This window comes from Sinocyclocheilus rhinocerous, unplaced genomic scaffold (assembly GCF_001515625.1).
Source record: "Sinocyclocheilus rhinocerous isolate Xijiao unplaced genomic scaffold, SAMN03320098_v1.1 scaffold926, whole genome shotgun sequence".
Classification (NCBI taxonomy): Eukaryota; Metazoa; Chordata; class Actinopteri; order Cypriniformes; family Cyprinidae; genus Sinocyclocheilus; species Sinocyclocheilus rhinocerous.
In genome coordinates, this window is record NW_015648536.1 from 657,134 (window position 1) to 674,197 (window position 17,064).

A 17,064-nucleotide genomic window follows, 5' to 3' on the forward strand; every position below is an offset into this window, starting at 1 on the left:
TTTAAAATACCTTTTTAAAGGAGTAGCTGCTTGATCTTTGATTTTCGATCGTCTTCTGAAGACTTTTATGACTTCATTCTGTTCAAAACGTCAAAAATGTATTAAAAACCAGACCAGGAATCTGAATAGGCTCACATTAGCTTACAAATATTCTCAAACGCCCATTCATCATACAGCTATCTACAGATCACACATACATACAACAAACACATTTAATAAATTTTGTTTCATTAGAACCCTTCCCCAAATGCCCATATTTATAGGCCAAAATCACATAGATATTTGTATAATGTGTATTGTTTGCACACAAACAACAAATAGTGCATTCAAAATGAGAGACATAAAAATAAATGTGGACAACGGTTTCTATAGAGTGCATTCTCTTTTTATGTTAAATATTGTTATGATTTTAAATATTAATTTGGCAGATTTTGGACAAATATTGCTAAGCTGAGAAAGTGACAACGAATACAGTATTCAGTCATGCACACAACAACTGACTGAGATTAGCTATATAAACTTCTGGCGCGAAAACAGAATAAGTACCAGATCACATCTCACAGAGTCACATCTCCTCCAGAGATTCAGAGTCTGATGTCTGTGTTTGAGTCATGAGGAGGAGAGCTGCTGTAGAGGAAGGGTTCATTATGACTAAAGGCTGACTTTAAGAGGATCTTCTTTTGCAGTCAAGTTGAGAGTAAGACAACAGAGTAAAAGAAGGAGAGAGAGAGAGAGAGAGAGAGAGAGAAAGGGAGGACAGAATAGAGGCAAAAAATCCTTGGCAAGCTGATCACAGCTTGTCTGACATCAATCCAATCATCTTGTTTTTCCTGTTGGTTCACTGGACACACAGCTGATTTTTTAGGCTGGAAAGAGAAAAAGAAAGTTCAGACGGTCAGATGATACAATAGGATATCATGGTCACTGCAGTTGAGAACCACTTTAATGTAGACATTTAAATGTTCACCTATCCAACCCTGTCATTTCATCCGAAAACCTTTCAGAGCTCAGCTTTAGGGGTTGAAGTGGTTGGTGTTTAATCCGGTGTCTCTATCTGATACACAGTCAAAACACAGTAAATGTACCCAACACTCCACAGAGAAGAACCCATCCATTTCCCCCTTTAATGACAGGGCTGTGAAAAATTTCACTGGAACAAAAGATGATAATGTGCTGTGTAGACACATGAGGGTGTTATGCCATTAAACATTACCATACCTCTGACTCTAATGCTCTACACCGATGCAGCCATAGAGAAAAAACAGGTTGAGATCTCACGGTAAAAGATGAAAGGGAAATTATGCTTGAGGCCTGTAATTTGCCAGCAGAATCATTTCTATATCCTGTAAACCATGTTAACATCTCATTAAATATTTACATTGAAATATTGATAAGTGACTTTCGGCCCTTGCAAAAGACAAATATTCACACAGTGGAAAATTGGTGTTATTTGTCTTGTGGTTGTCAGTAAATATTCTATGGCTTTGAACTGGTTTTGTACCCTTTTAAAAACCGAATAAGGTCAACAACTCACGGATGAAGCCATTAAATGTTGTCATCTAGTATATGTTGGAATTTGTGCATGTTTCTTGCAAGTTTTAGGTTTCTATAAAATATGACACTATATTTCCTTTGCTGGATGATTCAAGGGACACAAAAGACAAGGACACTCTGATGGCTCAAAGAACATTCCTTGAAGTTAGAGATTTGAGGGCACTGTTGATTTAACTATCAAGAACAAGAGGCTGTTATCTACAGTACCCAGATGTTGCTTACAACAGGTTGTCACTCTAAACTCTCCAAACAAACAAGATAAAGGCTTGGTCAGCAAGCCACAGCGAAGCCATAATGAGCTGTAAGAGCTATGGAGACTGAAGTGTGGAGGTGGTACAACAAAAAAAAGCTACTAACTAGAAACAACCATGTCAAAAGATGATTGTGACTGAGCTAAAATCAGAGGTATAAAACTATTATTAGATGATATCAAGAGCCTTTTTAACCTTAAATTCAGACTGCTTTTAATCAGCCTTGACATTGTGCATCTTTAACAGTATGGAGTAATGAATGGTTTTAGTTTACCATAAATTCAAGCTTTTATGACAATGACCCTAAATAGGCTACTAGGTCATATGAACACTTGATTCTGAGTGGCCACAGAACATGCTACAATAATCCGCTAAATGTTCTGACATCGATCCAACTGAAAATCTGTATTTTGTATCTGCAAAACTACTAATTTTTTCAGCTCTTTAAAATGAAAGCATCAAGGAGGTGAAATGAGAGACTTGCACTGTACATTATATATAATCATAAACCAAAACATGACAGGTAAATGCATTTGATGAAGACTTTTTAATGTTGCTCATTATGTTAAATTAAGCACACGGTTAGAGTAACACTGGAACTGATTGCATGGAGCAATAACAGCACCAGTGATAGCACTTCAGGCTTTAATTACAACCTTAATCTTTGATGCACCATTGTTGCAGCCAACGTAAGCCAAAGAACGGACACAAAACCCTGCGAAAACACCACTTCAAGTGACATTTCGAAGGACTCTGCTGAGGTTCAGGTCACTTGATACAGTGAGAGGGAAAGGACTGTTTATCTTTGCCATAATGAAATACCCCAGATGCCTCTTCAAAGGGCAATTTGCATTTCAGGCCTCAGCACTAAAACCATCCTTCATTTCCAAATGCCAGGCCTCAGAGGGTTATTCACATAAATTCTGCACTACAATCTATTTAAAACAGCCCCAGTAAAATCTAGAAAAGACCTACCCAACACCTACTTGTCTCCTGATACAGCATATATATATATAAATATATATATATATATTCATCAGCTCTTCTGCATGGATGAATCTGGTGGTTTGAGGTATACACATGGTTGCCTGTGATCACCATATCAGAGCAGATCTGTCATTTTACACCAAGACCCACTGACATTAAGAAGAAAGTCAGTCCTAAAAGACTTGCATGTGAAAAATGTTGCCCGAGCAAGTAACATAAGCTGCCAGTACTCACTCGATAATAAAATGTAGTATTTTCACCTCAAAAACGTATGTAGTGCGCATTTAATGCACAACAAAGCTAAACCTTGGATAGGCAATGGTCTCAATGGAATTATTCTACAAAATCAAAAAAAGCAAGATCAAACAGTTGTTGTATATTTATCCAGTTGCTGAGGCAATTCAGAGCCCATGAGTATTTCAATGTGGTTTTATTAGGTTTTATTGCAATTTGCTGTTTTATCAGCAGCCAAAAAAATCCAAGCAATCACATTTTGGCCACATCTGATTGTTTGCATTTTTTACAAAGTTGACAAAAGTAAGCTTTATTTTACTTTCAAGATGTTTCTGATTACTTAACAGGTCAAGCTCACACGCTGAAGTTTACTCTGCAGAAGACATACAGGCCTTCCTTCATCATGAGGTTTTCATACAGCATTTGAATTGTTGCCACTTCTCTTAAAATAGCAGTATTAAACATGCCGTCCGTTGTTAATAATTTACAGTGCTCACATCCCAAATTAAGCCAAACGAAGTAGCCTGGAGCAAAATTTTACATAATAATCGTCACAGCTTTAGATCCCACGTTCAAATGAAATTGCTGTTGCCAAACCAACGCTGACCTCCATCCACCTTCTCCCTCCCACCTTCCATTCATTCCTCCCTCTGGTGTTGTTTGCAAGTGCTGAACTTAAATATGATGGAACGGTCCGATTTTCGCCTGTGCGGTGTTTTGTGGTTTCACTTACAAAGCAATTGAAACAAATACATTTAACAATGTTCTTTTCAGTTTTGTGAGGAAAATAAAGTGTTAAATGACACAAACCTTTCATAAAATGTCACAGTGACATTGTACTTTTGATTCTGAGACCTTTCAGTTCCTACCAGAATGACCACTGGGTCATTCTTGTGCAATTTTAATTACCCAGACCTCTGTATGAGCAGGACTCAGGCAGCAGGACCCTGAAAGCGAGTGAGCTGCAGTAGTGGTGATTCATTCTTCTCCTAAGGCAATGCTCAAGCAGCTTCCCTATTATGCTTCTGAGTGGAGGGTGGGTGTCTCAGGATAGAGACATCAAAAAGTCATGGTCTGATCTTCTGCAATCGCAGCTGTGATGTAAAATGGAGGAAGCACTTGGGGCATACAATTTGCATTGAAGCTGTGGGATTGTGTATGTTAAATGCTGCTCTTCATGTGTAGGGTCCTCAGAATGGATCAGCCCACTATAGTGATACTGTAGCATTTTACAGTCATTTACTGTATATATTAAATAGTCAACACTGAAATTGTTTTTCAGAAATTAAAGAACTTGTTTTCATTGAGTCAAAATATAAGTATATAAGTATAATAATATATATCTTTATTTTTTTAAAAGTGAAGCTCATAGTGAACTGTAAAAACACTACCTGTAAATGAGAGGAGGTAGAAAATAATGTGTCAGAGCCATGTCTCTATAGGGTAGTGCACAGCTCTTGTCTACTTTTAGCTAATGTCAAAGCAAGTTCAAGTTCTTTTTCTCTTATCTTTACTTCCATTTGACTGTATTTTCCAAAATAAAGCAAAAAGCCCATAAAAAAGAAACCTAGGCATTCTGAGGTCAAGTTTTCATCTGACCTTCCTCAAGACAACCAATTGTGTATAAAAGGAAAGAAAATGCAAAGCAGAGAAGGAGAAAAAAAGAAGAACAAACCCACAGATCACTGACATGCTGATGGGAAACACTTTTACTCTTCAAAGAAATAATGAAATGGATGAATCAACTGTGTCTGTATAAAACAAACAAGTCTATACAAAGGGTGGCTTTTCAAGATGAAGTACAATGTTTAAGGAATGAGTCATCTGAAAATGCCACAGCAGGTTTTTCAATGTCACATTTAAAGCCATGTTTCTGTAGGTTAACTGGTGGATAATGGCACGATCAACACCAAGGTCAAAGATTTGAGGGGACACATAGGCCTACTGATAAAATATTTTTGAGTTGCTATGAATAAAAGTCCTGTCAAATCAATAAATGTTAAAGCGGAGTTGACGAAGCTCCAGCATCCCTGTGATCCTGTACAAAGGATAAGTGGTTTGGAGAATGGATGGGAGGAAAGAGTTCACTCAAAAAATAAATTTCTGTCATCATTTGCTCATGGTCATGTTGTTCTAACCTGTAAGTTATACTTTGTTTTGTGTAACAAAAAATAAGTAATTTTAGTTTTTTTTTGCTCTATACAGTGAACGTCAATGATGTCCAGTGAGGTTTTGGACCCCACCGACTTTCATTGTATAGACAAAAACAGTTTGTCTTGACAAAAGATGAAACTGAAAATATCTTCTTTTTATGTTACAAAGAAGAAAGTAAATCATACAGGCTTGGCATAACATGAGGGTGAGTAAATGCTATATTTTATCCTTTTAATTTACAGCTGAACCAGGAACTTTGAACACAGCCGCTATTTGACTTCTCCACATTGTAATTTGTCAAGACAATTAGCGTATCTTAGTTAAGTGGAGAAGATAATTTTTAAATGCATCAAATCAATCTCAATTTCTCAAAAGACAATAGTCATCCGACATGATATAAATCATGTCAATGCTACTGAGTTTTGTAAAAACTTTTGTAAATTTAAGAATTTACTGTGAGATAATATTGGGATTTAATGGGACTTAAACACAGTGTGACACTGAAATATTGTTCACCTCAAAAAAATAAAAAGCTCCATGCTCCACTTCTGTCTTTGTTTTTATCTTCTGTCACACAAAATAAGTCCTCCTCTTGTCTCATCACAATATGATGCCAAAAGCAAACAATTTTGTTTGAAGACTGTCTTAGGCTATTTGTTCAGACTGTAACAAAATCAATGCTTCATGTTTTATTGGCGCTTGGAGTGTAGACATGTTTATTTTACACCGAAAAATCAAGATTACCCTAGGGAGCTTACTTCTCGTGTGAGACAAACAAATCAGCCAAGATGGTGTTTGGAAAATGGGGCAAGCGAGATTGAAGGCAAATAGCTTGTTGCAGACAGGGTGAGACTGGAATCAAAGAGCTGTCAGGTGGCTGCACGGAGACATATCCTCCTGGCTGTAAGGTTGCTGAGCTGGAGAACTGTAGGGGGTATAAGGTGATGGACAGGAGAGGGACCAAGATGAAAGAATTTAATTAACCAGCAGGGTTAAAAGCAGCGGTTGGGGTAAAGGATGGCTGGGGGAGGGGGACAGTGATGAGAAGTTATAAGGCAGGCGTCTTACTGTGTACCGTTTAATGTAATGAAAAGCACCTGTAATAACTTCAGCTGAAAAACAGCGGGGAGACAGATGAGATCCCTGATGTGTTCTATGGGCACTTTCATAACCTTTAAGTTGTTGTTTGTGACGGCTAGTAAATTGAGATTTGTAGTCACCATGTGTGGGAGTCTTTTTATTTTACTCTGATTACCTGTTGAGGCAAACATTTACAAAACAACTTAATAATGACATGGTTTAAATAAAAAGGTGTTTGCGAGACAAATTAAGTCAAAAGTACCCACACTTTTGTACCAAATTAATACTGCAATATGAAAAATAGTCAAAGCTTATTGTCTTATCGTCTTTCTGCAGTTGATACCATGTGCTGAAAGACTGAAAGGCTTTCTGATAGTCAAAATAAATCTGTATTATTATCAAAAAAAATACTTGAAGGCTACATGGCTTTGTTTAAAAAAAATGTTCCCCCCTGTGGTTAAGAATCGTAAAATCATGAAATTTCAATGGTATTTGTACCAACTTCTGAGCTGGAAAAATACAACAAAAAAACACATTTTTTTTATTTATAATTTTTCTGAAATCTCATTTTTGTAAAAAAAAAAAAAAAAAATCATGAAAAATCATATCGTAAATCGTATCGCATTGTGAGTTGAGTGAATCTTTACATCCATAAGAATAACATAAATGTTCTCCATCAGAATGTCGTTAGCTCTAAACACACTTTATGAAACAACAGTTGCAGTTTTCAATCAGAAGGGCCGAACACTTTCTAAGAGAAAGAGTGTGTTTGTCGATTAGGGGATAGAGAAAGGCATGTTTCTGTATGTAGTAAGCATGCTGTTCCTGTGTTTGTAAGCTATTTGATGGATTGTGCGACAGGAGTGTAGTGATGCGATGGTAATGAGCCTGTCGGCCATGGCTTGACCTGTTGATACTGGAGGAGGAATGAGTCTTTTACCTCTTTCTTATTCTGCCCATACCCCATAGCCTCTGTTGTTGATTCATCATCTGTCCTCTCTGTGTTAATCAGGAAATCACATGTACACAAACCCTTGTGTCATGGGTTACTTGCTTATGTGTGTATAACCAGCGTTACAGAAACTTAAGAGTAAAGAGGAACACTGAATCAAGAAACCAAGGTAACACTTTATTTTAAGGACAAATTTCCACTACTAACTGCTTATTAGCATGCATATTAATAGCATATTGGCTGTTTATTAGTACTTATAAAGCACTATTTTACATCCTTAATTAACCCCATACCTAAACTTAACAACACAACTTAACAACTATATGCGTTCCCTATTCTAAAGTGTTATTACAAGCATACTCCAAACCTTCTGAACCTTCATCCAACAAAGGCTATGGAAAAGCCATTTTCCTTGGGATGCCTAAAGAATAAAGCAACATTAAACTAAATCATATTATGCATGCTTTATATTTGCTTTAATGATACTATAAAATGCTTCACGGTCATACTAATACATCTATTAATTTCTGGGTTCTCACACCTTATGTTTTTGAAAAGGAAATAGCCTACTTTTATTCAGCAAGGATGCATTACATTGATCAAAAGTGACAGAATCTTTCATAACAATATAATTTTTTACTAATTCTAAATTAATGCTATTCTTTTGAACTTTATATCTATCAAACAATCCTTTTTTTAAATAATAACAAAATTAAAGCACTAAATCAGCATATACGAATGATTTCTGAAGAATCATGTGACACTGAAGACAGGAGTAATGGCTGCTAAAAATTCAGCTTTCACATCACAGGAATAAATTATATTTTAAAATATATTCAAATCAGTTTAAATTGTAATATGTCACAATATTATTGCTTTTATTTTATTTTTGATCAAATACAGTAAATGTAGCATAAGATTTTTTTTTTATCTTGATACTTTAACTTTACTATAAATATATATGTATATATATATATATATATATAAATGTGTGTTTTCTGGTGGCTCAAGATTAGGATGTTAACTTAGAAACATTCAGATGTCAAACTGTCCAGTGTGTTTCACGCAAAACACATTTTTTTTTGTGTGTGTGACACAGAGTTGCTGCATACAGTATACAGAGCACATCAGACAACATAACAGACAACAGTTCACTGTTACCCCCTCCATCATGTCATAATCATAGATGGAGATACCACATTCATCAGCAATGAATGCCCTCAAATAAGAGAAAGAAAAAAGTGTCTCCCCAAATTAAAATACTCTAATAAAGTGTAGATAATGCATACATCCCTTAGAGCTGAACTGAATTACTGAATATAAGGTTGTTCTCATTTTGGCAGGAGAAACATATTTGGCTGAATGAAGAAAGGAAAAGGCAGGAGGGTTGATTTAGTCTGTCTGAGGAGATGTGGAGTGTATCTATTGATCTGCAGACTTATCGATACTCTTAACACGAGAGGGTCATTTGTTTCACCATCCCCCTACAAAGGGTGCAAACTGAATTTCCTCATTGTGCATGTGTGTGTATACTATTATTGAGTTTCTGCGTATATCTGATGATTGTTTTTATCAAATGAAATGCTTGTGAAGTGAACTCTCAAAGCCGCTCCAGAGATGAAGTTCATGCGGAGTGTCTTTGATGAAAACAGCACAAATGTGTAGTAGATGAAACAGAACATACATGTCTTTTCGCTGATTAATATTCACAGATATTAGTCCATATCGTGATTTAAGTGTACAACACTTATCACTTTAGGGATAAATTAAAGAAGAACAGTCCAAAAATCTAGGAACATTCAAAAATGCCCTGGAACCTACCACCACTTCTAGGAAATCTGTTTAGTAAACTAAACTATTGAGCTCTGTTTGTATTATTATCCTCATCACCTAGTATGAGTTGCAATTGCAATACAGTATATCACTTTCATTGACAGATATCGATTGGAAAAGAAACACACAATGTACTTGATGTACATTTACATTTACACAGGGGCGTAGATTACGCGGGGGACGCGGGGGATGTGTCCCCCCCACTTTTAATATCACGTAAATTCGTCCCCCGCACTTTTTCGGGCAAGTGTGTTCACATCGAGGTTTTCAAGAGCCGGTGTGAATAAATATAGATTTAAATTCAAACAGACAGGATAGTCTGTGCGTGATCTGATGTTTTATTCGGACCCAGAATAAGGCGAGGTGAACATTCACGGAGCGCTAAACACTCTGTGCAGTGTATGTTTCACACTTACAAATGAGGCTGCATTTATCCCATCCTAAGTGCACACACACAGCAGTGGGATGTGAAATACGGGGGTTTAATTAGAAATTAATTCTGGTCACCAACAGTGAAATATGGAATTAACTAGAAATACGGGGGTAGTCGTGGCCTAATGGTTAGAGAGTCGGACTCGTAACCCAAAGGTTGCGTTATATTAGAGTAAAAAGGTTTGGTAATGAATTTCAGAAACTTTAAATACTTTAAGCATTGAGCATTTTTGTTTAATAGCAATAAAATAAAATAAAATTATTTGAGATGGACTTGACAAATCAAATTGAGATGGACTGCATCAATATTGTCATGTGAGTGTGAACCTTTACGCAAGGTTTAATTTGGCTATTTTACTTATTTACAAAATATTTAATTTTATTAATTTAAAAAATGTTTAATTTAGCTTAATTTTATTTTATTTTATTGCTATTAAACAAAAATACAAAAACGCATATTCCATAAATAAATAAAAAAACAAACAACAACCTCCAAAAGCAGTTTTTATTAATTTTGGCATGAGGTGCACGTTGGCACTTACTTGTTTTGGTGCTTGGAGCCCTGCAGGTGTGCATGATACTGTGCCACTGAATTCAGTGTGACACTGCAGACATCACATGTGTAGCAGCGTTTTAGACCTACACAGAAAAGAAAGACACACATTTGTGTTTTTGGCAAGTGCAAAACAAAAATACAAATGCACATAATCTAACATGACAGTCATAGTAAGAAAATTCAGCCGTGAAATCTCTCACATGTCTTTGATTATCTTTTGTCCACGGCCTCTGCACCATGCTAAGCTGAAAGCAGAGTGGTCAATAAAGCCTCATCAAGTCATTCCCGTGAACAGAAGGACTAACTGGGGAATGAGATAACACTGGTCTCTATCTCTCTCAGTCAGCCGAGGCTCAGCACGGGTCACTGCTCGGCTGTGTTTCGTAGTTTTGCATGATCAACTCTCCTGATTACCGTACGCTGAGGGAATGTGTGTGTGGAGAGAATCAAATAAAGAGATATAAATATAGAAATTTCAAGCCTTTTTATTTATTTATTTGTGTTTTTAAGAACAACTATGAAATTACAATGGAAGTTCTCTCCATGAAATGCGATCCGTTTCTAGGGAGGGGGACCTTTTGAGGAGACAAGTTTCTCTGTTCTTGTGTGTGTGTGTGTGTGTGTGTGTGTGTGTGTCAAGTGACATTATAAATATTTAAGAAGGCCATGTGGCTTGTAATCCAGCTTGGGATACTGATGTTGTTGCACCCGTAAGGGCAAGAGAGGGGAAGCCACGAACTGTGACGCTCTTGTGCAGCCATGAAGAAATATAAGAAGAGTGAAATTTGGCCCAAACTAAATAACACTTCATATTATTATTCAGTGGGGAAGCCACTTTAAAACTTTAAAGCTACTCAGAATTTTAAGTAGTTTATAAACAGTCAGATGATACTTTTAACATTAAATTGAACTTATGCTTAAGTTAGATTCTAAACAACCAAGAAAGCTCATTTATATTACTTATTCAAAAAATACTACCTCAAAATCTAATTTATTTGTTGAATTGTTTATTTACATAAACAAGCGTATTTATTATTGTAGCGTCTGGACCAATCAGACACACCATTTTTCATTTGATTTAACAAATCAATTATTCATTAGATTAACAAACGTTCACAGACCCCTCACCCAATAAACATACTGGGTGCCAAGTTGTCTGTGAACAAGGCCCAGGACCCTGGTTACCATGGCAAGTAAATATCTACAGCGGATCTAAATATTTATAATTAATTATAACTAGCTCATTATATGAGCTGATTCGCTACATTATATATGACAAAAAAGACAGAGCATGTCTGATCACAGCCTCAGCTTGCTCTGCTATAAAATAAAATTAGACAAAAAATACAGTAAATATAACATTCTGTCACACTTCTACCCGTTGGAAAAAGTATTCACACTACTAAAATAATTTTTTTTTTTTTTGTTAAGTTAGTAGCATCACTACTTACAGTTAGTTACTTTCCTCTACCTACTGTATTTGTGTGTTGACTCTGGACAGCAAAAAGCTTGTTACTAACGTGACACAGCAGCACTTTGGCTCTCTATCAGTGCTGTTTGCCGCCTGCGCCCCCGTTATGGATTAAGCGTCCCGTGTAATTGCTGTCATGTTGCACTAATGATATTGCAGCTGAAAAATGGCCTTTGCAATCTCCTCTTCTCCAAATTGAGTTAAACCCATAAACAACATTTGCAGGAGAAGGGCATGGAGAAATTCATGTCGTACTGTTGATTCATCATCATGCTTAATTTGACTCATTCTCATTCATCTAGAGTTTTCTGCCTCTGTTGATATGCACTTGCTGTGTATTACAGCAGGTTGGCAAATAATAATAAAAAAAACCTGACACTGACAGACCAGGAACAGTCTTCCTTGTGTCTATCTGTGTTATACCCAAGAGTCTGATTATTTCTGCCACTGGGCAGCCAGCAGGAGTTTTTAAAACTTGAGAATCATATCAGCAACAGTGAAACTGAAAAGCACAGCAAAAAATGTCATTTCCCTCCACAACTTTTTAAAGCTCCTAGATACATGGTCATAAACAAAATATTTTTTGACTTCAGCAGTTTTAACATTTGTACAATGTGCCCATGGTTTGTCTCAGGCTGAAGGCCCAGAAGGAATTTGCATATTTTTTATTGTGTTTTCGGCACTGATTTGCATAATTCTACATAAAAAGTCTGCTGAGTTTTGTGGGTACCGATTCAGCTGACCATATCATCAACTGTTTAGTTTAGCTGGTATATTTTATGGTGGGATAGATACACCCACTTGCTTTATTCCTCCCACACACACACTCTTGGGTACTGACATTGAGAGGATGTGGCAGAGCCGTGTAGCTTGTGGTGACTCCCAGCTGGCCTTTTGACAGGCCGCCTCTCAAATGCTTTTTGAAAAGGTGAAATAATGGAGCACCGCCCAGGCATCCATCAATGTTAGCCATCCGTTCTGCTTGTCGCGCTGCCCATGGAACACATGAGCAATGAAGAGTCGACCAGTGCGCAGCTCCTATGAAGTCTCTCTCATCTGTGTCACCCTTGCTTCAGATTTATTACCTTTAGCACAGAATATCCTCCGAATGGAAATAGAGGAACCACAAGTGGAAAAAATGAGATTGAATGTTGCCTCTTTGCTATATATATATATATATATATATATATATGCTGTATATTATTTCTCACTCACTTAAATAGAAATGTAGAATTTTCAAGGAAATAATTTTTCTATACATTAGGAATTACATTTTGACCATTTGGCTGAGAGTGTTATTCAGAATAAAAATGTGAAGTAGATGGAATGGAACAAACAGCTTCCAGAATTCTTAGAGCACAATAAAGTTTAATGATGCCTTCAGGGATATTATCACCATAGGCTTCTGGTATCGTCAGGGATCATAACACCACTGATCTGGGACATGCCCTGGGACATACTCACTTACTGAGATTCCCATCTGTCGATCCTTCAGTTTATCCAACTTAAACTAGTTGGAATAATAGTTAGACTATTAGTCACTAATCATTACACTCTAAGAGTCAATTAATTTTGCCATCAATAATCACATAAGGTACCAGGACACACTCACCATAACTGGGATTTCAGCAGACACTAATGTGTAGTAACTAGGTGCTGTAGGACTCTGCTTCAAACAGGCTTTAGCTACATATTTACTTTAAGTTAAAAGTTAGGTGCTTGGCCATTTTTCATTTCCTTCTTTATATACAGTGAGGTTCAATGTTGGAGTCAGCTGTTTAGAAAATGTATTTTTCTTTATGTAAAAATGAATTACTATTCTATTTGAATATATTTTAAAATGTAATTTATTTCTGTGATGACAAAGCTGAAATTTCAGCAGCTATTACTCCCATTCTCTGTGTCACACAATCCTTCAGAAATCATGAAATCAGAAATGCAGCCTTTGTAAACAAACTACAAACTACTTTGACTCTCTCAGTGAGCCAGAAAAGCTAAGCATATGTTTATAGGGAGAAATTAGTATAATACCATTCTGTAAAGTATAAGGTGTTCCAACTACTACACCATTTACATGGGCAGTGATCATGAGGGCAGAGGTCAAATTCACAACATCCTGTCATATTCAGCACATTATCAGCCACTAACCTGTCCGACAGGCTTGAATCAGCATGTTTGCACTGTAAATAGTCAATGTTTCTGCCTCAATTTGTCATCAGCTCTGCTGTGTGAATTCAAACATGAGCAAAAATATGCTAAACAACAATGAATGAGAAAAATATGCCCATATTGGTACAGTGACACGCAGATGGCATCTAAATGGTGGGTAATTCAGCAAACACTGATCCACTTCTGCTCCAGAAGAAAATATATCAACCATATCAAATTGAAAAAGCCCACGGCTAGTGCCCGTATTTAGCAGTGCACATATAATACAACAAAATTCATTTAGCATCTTCTGATTACATTCACATACTAATAAATACAGTACCTCAATTATGTGATAAAAGGACCTTATACAGTTTACCCAAAATGAAAATCTGCCCACCATTTACATGTATGACTTTTTTTTCTGCAGAAAACAAACTGACCCCTAAATAGTAACTTATAAAGTGTACATATTTTGAAAGGATACCATCTTAGTGACAGCTGTTGTACCAGCTGTGTGTAAAGATACAGAGTGTAAAGACTGTTAAAACATTCCTCCGAATATTTTCTTTTGTATTTTACAGAAGAAAGTGCAACATAAGGATGAGTTAATGATGACAGAATTTTATTTTTGGGGTGAACTATCCTTTAAATAAATTTTGACAATTGCTGGTGCAAGATGTCTTAAATTAGATCTTTTTCCAGGACATAGAAGCTACAAAAATAAAGTAATGCTTTTTTTGGTCTTCCCAAAATCATTTTAGAAACAAGAGCTAATGTCTTACCAATACAATAAAATATAATTTCAACAAAGCCTAAGAGAATACAGATAACATGTCACCTTGGAATGAAATCGCAACAACCACCAACACTCCTTGATCGGTTTCAGGGTGGCACATAAAACTAATGGCTTGTACACTGAGGCACTAGGCAGGAAGAATGTAATTGCACAGTCCTTCGGAGTGAAGATGCTGATTACCAGACGAGCCAAATTATATCTCCAAACTTGTCTTTCCAATTAACCAGCAGGACTGTGTTTGGATAGATTGAATTTGTCACAGGCGTCGCCTGATTGGCTTGGTGATGACACTAAAAAAAAACTCAGAGAAAAGAGCGATAATCACTTCTGAAATCATATCAGCTTGAATTATATCAGTATTCTCTGTTAAAATGAGGACAGCTAAGCAGACCTGATTGATAAAGTGTTTGAAATTTAAGCTCTTTTCCTCAAAGGCAAACCAAAGCATTAACTAAAGTCCAGTTTTCAACATTCATTCTGGTCACTGCATTGCTAAATATATGCCAGTTATAAAAGAACTGTATGAGACCATGATTAAAAGCAAGTTATCATGCTGTTTTATTGAAAATATGATGCAAACCTCATTCTGATGTTATTCTTTGGAAGGTTTTGTATTAGTAAAAGAGTACATAAATTGAATTAAAACCATTTTTTGTAGTTTTGAAAACATGAAATGTTGTGATAGCTGATAGCTACATGATAGCTGTGTGAGACAGAATGTTAAAAAAGGCCACTATGTATAATTCCAACAGAACACATTGCAATGTCAGATCAAATCACAAGGGCTTCCTCCACTTCCTCCACGGAGTGCTGGGAAAGAGGAAAATAATCCCCATTTGCTGCTCTCCTTCAAAATGACTATGGATTGGCCTTCTAATGAGTTGAGTTTTTGTTCAGTGTGCAGTGTTAAGTGTTAAAAGGATGGGTTGGATGAATGTGAGGGTGAAAATAGCAACTACACACTCGTACATGAGGAAAACATTACATTTATTTAACATTACATTTATTTATATACATACAGTATATATAAATATACATGCACTGCGTTAGGTTAACCGAGACTTGTCATAGCCCTTGCATATTATTGCTCTTTTGTTGGTTTCGATTGCTTCTATTGTCCTCATTTGTAAGTCGCTTTGGATAAAAGCGTCTGCTAAATAACTTACATTTATTTATATACATACAGTATATATAAATATACATGCACTGCGTTAGGTTAACCGAGACTTGTCATAGCCCTTGCATATTATTGCTCTTTTGTTGGTTTCGATTGCTTCTATTGTCATCATTTGTAAGTCGCTTTGGATGGTCTGCTAAATGACTAAATGTAAATGTAAAACGAGTGCGAGTGAAGAGAAAAGAGACAAAAATGAGATAAAATTAGGTCTACTCTTCAGTTCACTGCTGAAAAACTAAAATTTGACAGGCTTTAGACACCTATTACTGCACAGAGTCCTAAAAAGATGAAATAAATATAAAGAGGAGATAAAAGGAGGGAAAACCCCTGTGCAATAGTAGTGCAATGGGTGTGTAAAAAATTGTAACGATCAACTGGTATCACCTGGATAGTGGCCCTTTTTCAACAATGTAGAAAAATGTAGGAGAACCCCATGATGTTTACTCTCCCAAAAAATCTACAGAACACAGAAGTAACAGTTAGCCCTCCCTTTGTGTAAATAAAAAGGTGCTGCAATTCAAAGCAGCAGGAGAAGAAAACGTGTCATGCACTCACAGATACACACACACACACACACACATTCATGAGAAAGCATGCAGACATAGTGCTCAACAGAAAAGCTATGAATATTTCATGATGTTGCAGTCTTCAAAGTGTGACTGCTGCCTCCCTCTCTGATGCTCTGAACATCAGACAACACTCAAAGGATGCCCGGGACAGATATATGCAAACAGAGAAATATGCAGAAAAATCTAAGCCGAGCAGACAGAAGGAGAAAAAACATGGGATGGATACTGAAAGAGAGACAGAGGCAAGTGTTGTAGGTGCTAACGCTTTGAGTGAAAGATGAGCCTGCCACCAACAGCTCCCAGCCCGATGAATTAGACAGCAAGTTCTCCTGCAACATTTCCCTCTCTGGCAAACTCTTTCTCTCTCTCTCTCTCTCTCTTGCTCTGGCCGTTAGGGTGATTTGCCACATCATTACTAATTGATAATCAGGTTGGAGAGAAGCCATGAGAGGCGTACTACAGAACGCTGTGGTGTCAGTGCTGACATTTCCTGGATGGAGTAATGACTAGGTGACATTAGTGAGAGGCCTTGCAGGGCAGACAGTGAGAACGGGCAGCCGAGGGGAAAATTGCAGAGATGGTTGGCCCATCCATTTTTCCCTCCTTAACCCAGTGAAGAGGAAATGTGTGTGAAAGCTCAGCTGTGGTGCAGTATACCGACTGGCTATTTCTACAGGTCCATTTTGGTCCAGGTCTTCCTGATGCTGAAATCACAGTGTGCGGTAGTGAATGCAAACTGAAAATGTATATATAGGGGAGGCCAGGGATAACTGTAACACCTTGCACCAATTTAAACTGAAAGAAGTTGTAAGTCACGGTGGACAATTAGGGCTGGACGAAAATATGGTAACGATAATTATCGCGAAA

General features: G+C 36.8%; 1 protein-coding gene across 1 annotated transcript in view; it reads right to left on the bottom strand.

Moving 5' to 3' along the window:
- Positions 1 to 258: 258 nt before the first annotated feature.
- The window catches only part of LOC107709827 (zinc finger matrin-type protein 4-like), a 75,255-nt gene continuing 58,449 nt past the window's right edge, over positions 259 to 17,064 (bottom strand). The window contains exons 6-7 of the mRNA XM_016514452.1: positions 10,020 to 10,128; positions 259 to 866 (exon numbers count right to left, since the gene is read on the bottom strand). Of these exons, the coding sequence (XP_016369938.1) occupies positions 839 to 866; positions 10,020 to 10,128 (137 nt within the window). The 3' untranslated portion in view covers positions 259 to 838. The remainder of the gene's footprint in view (positions 867 to 10,019; positions 10,129 to 17,064) is intronic.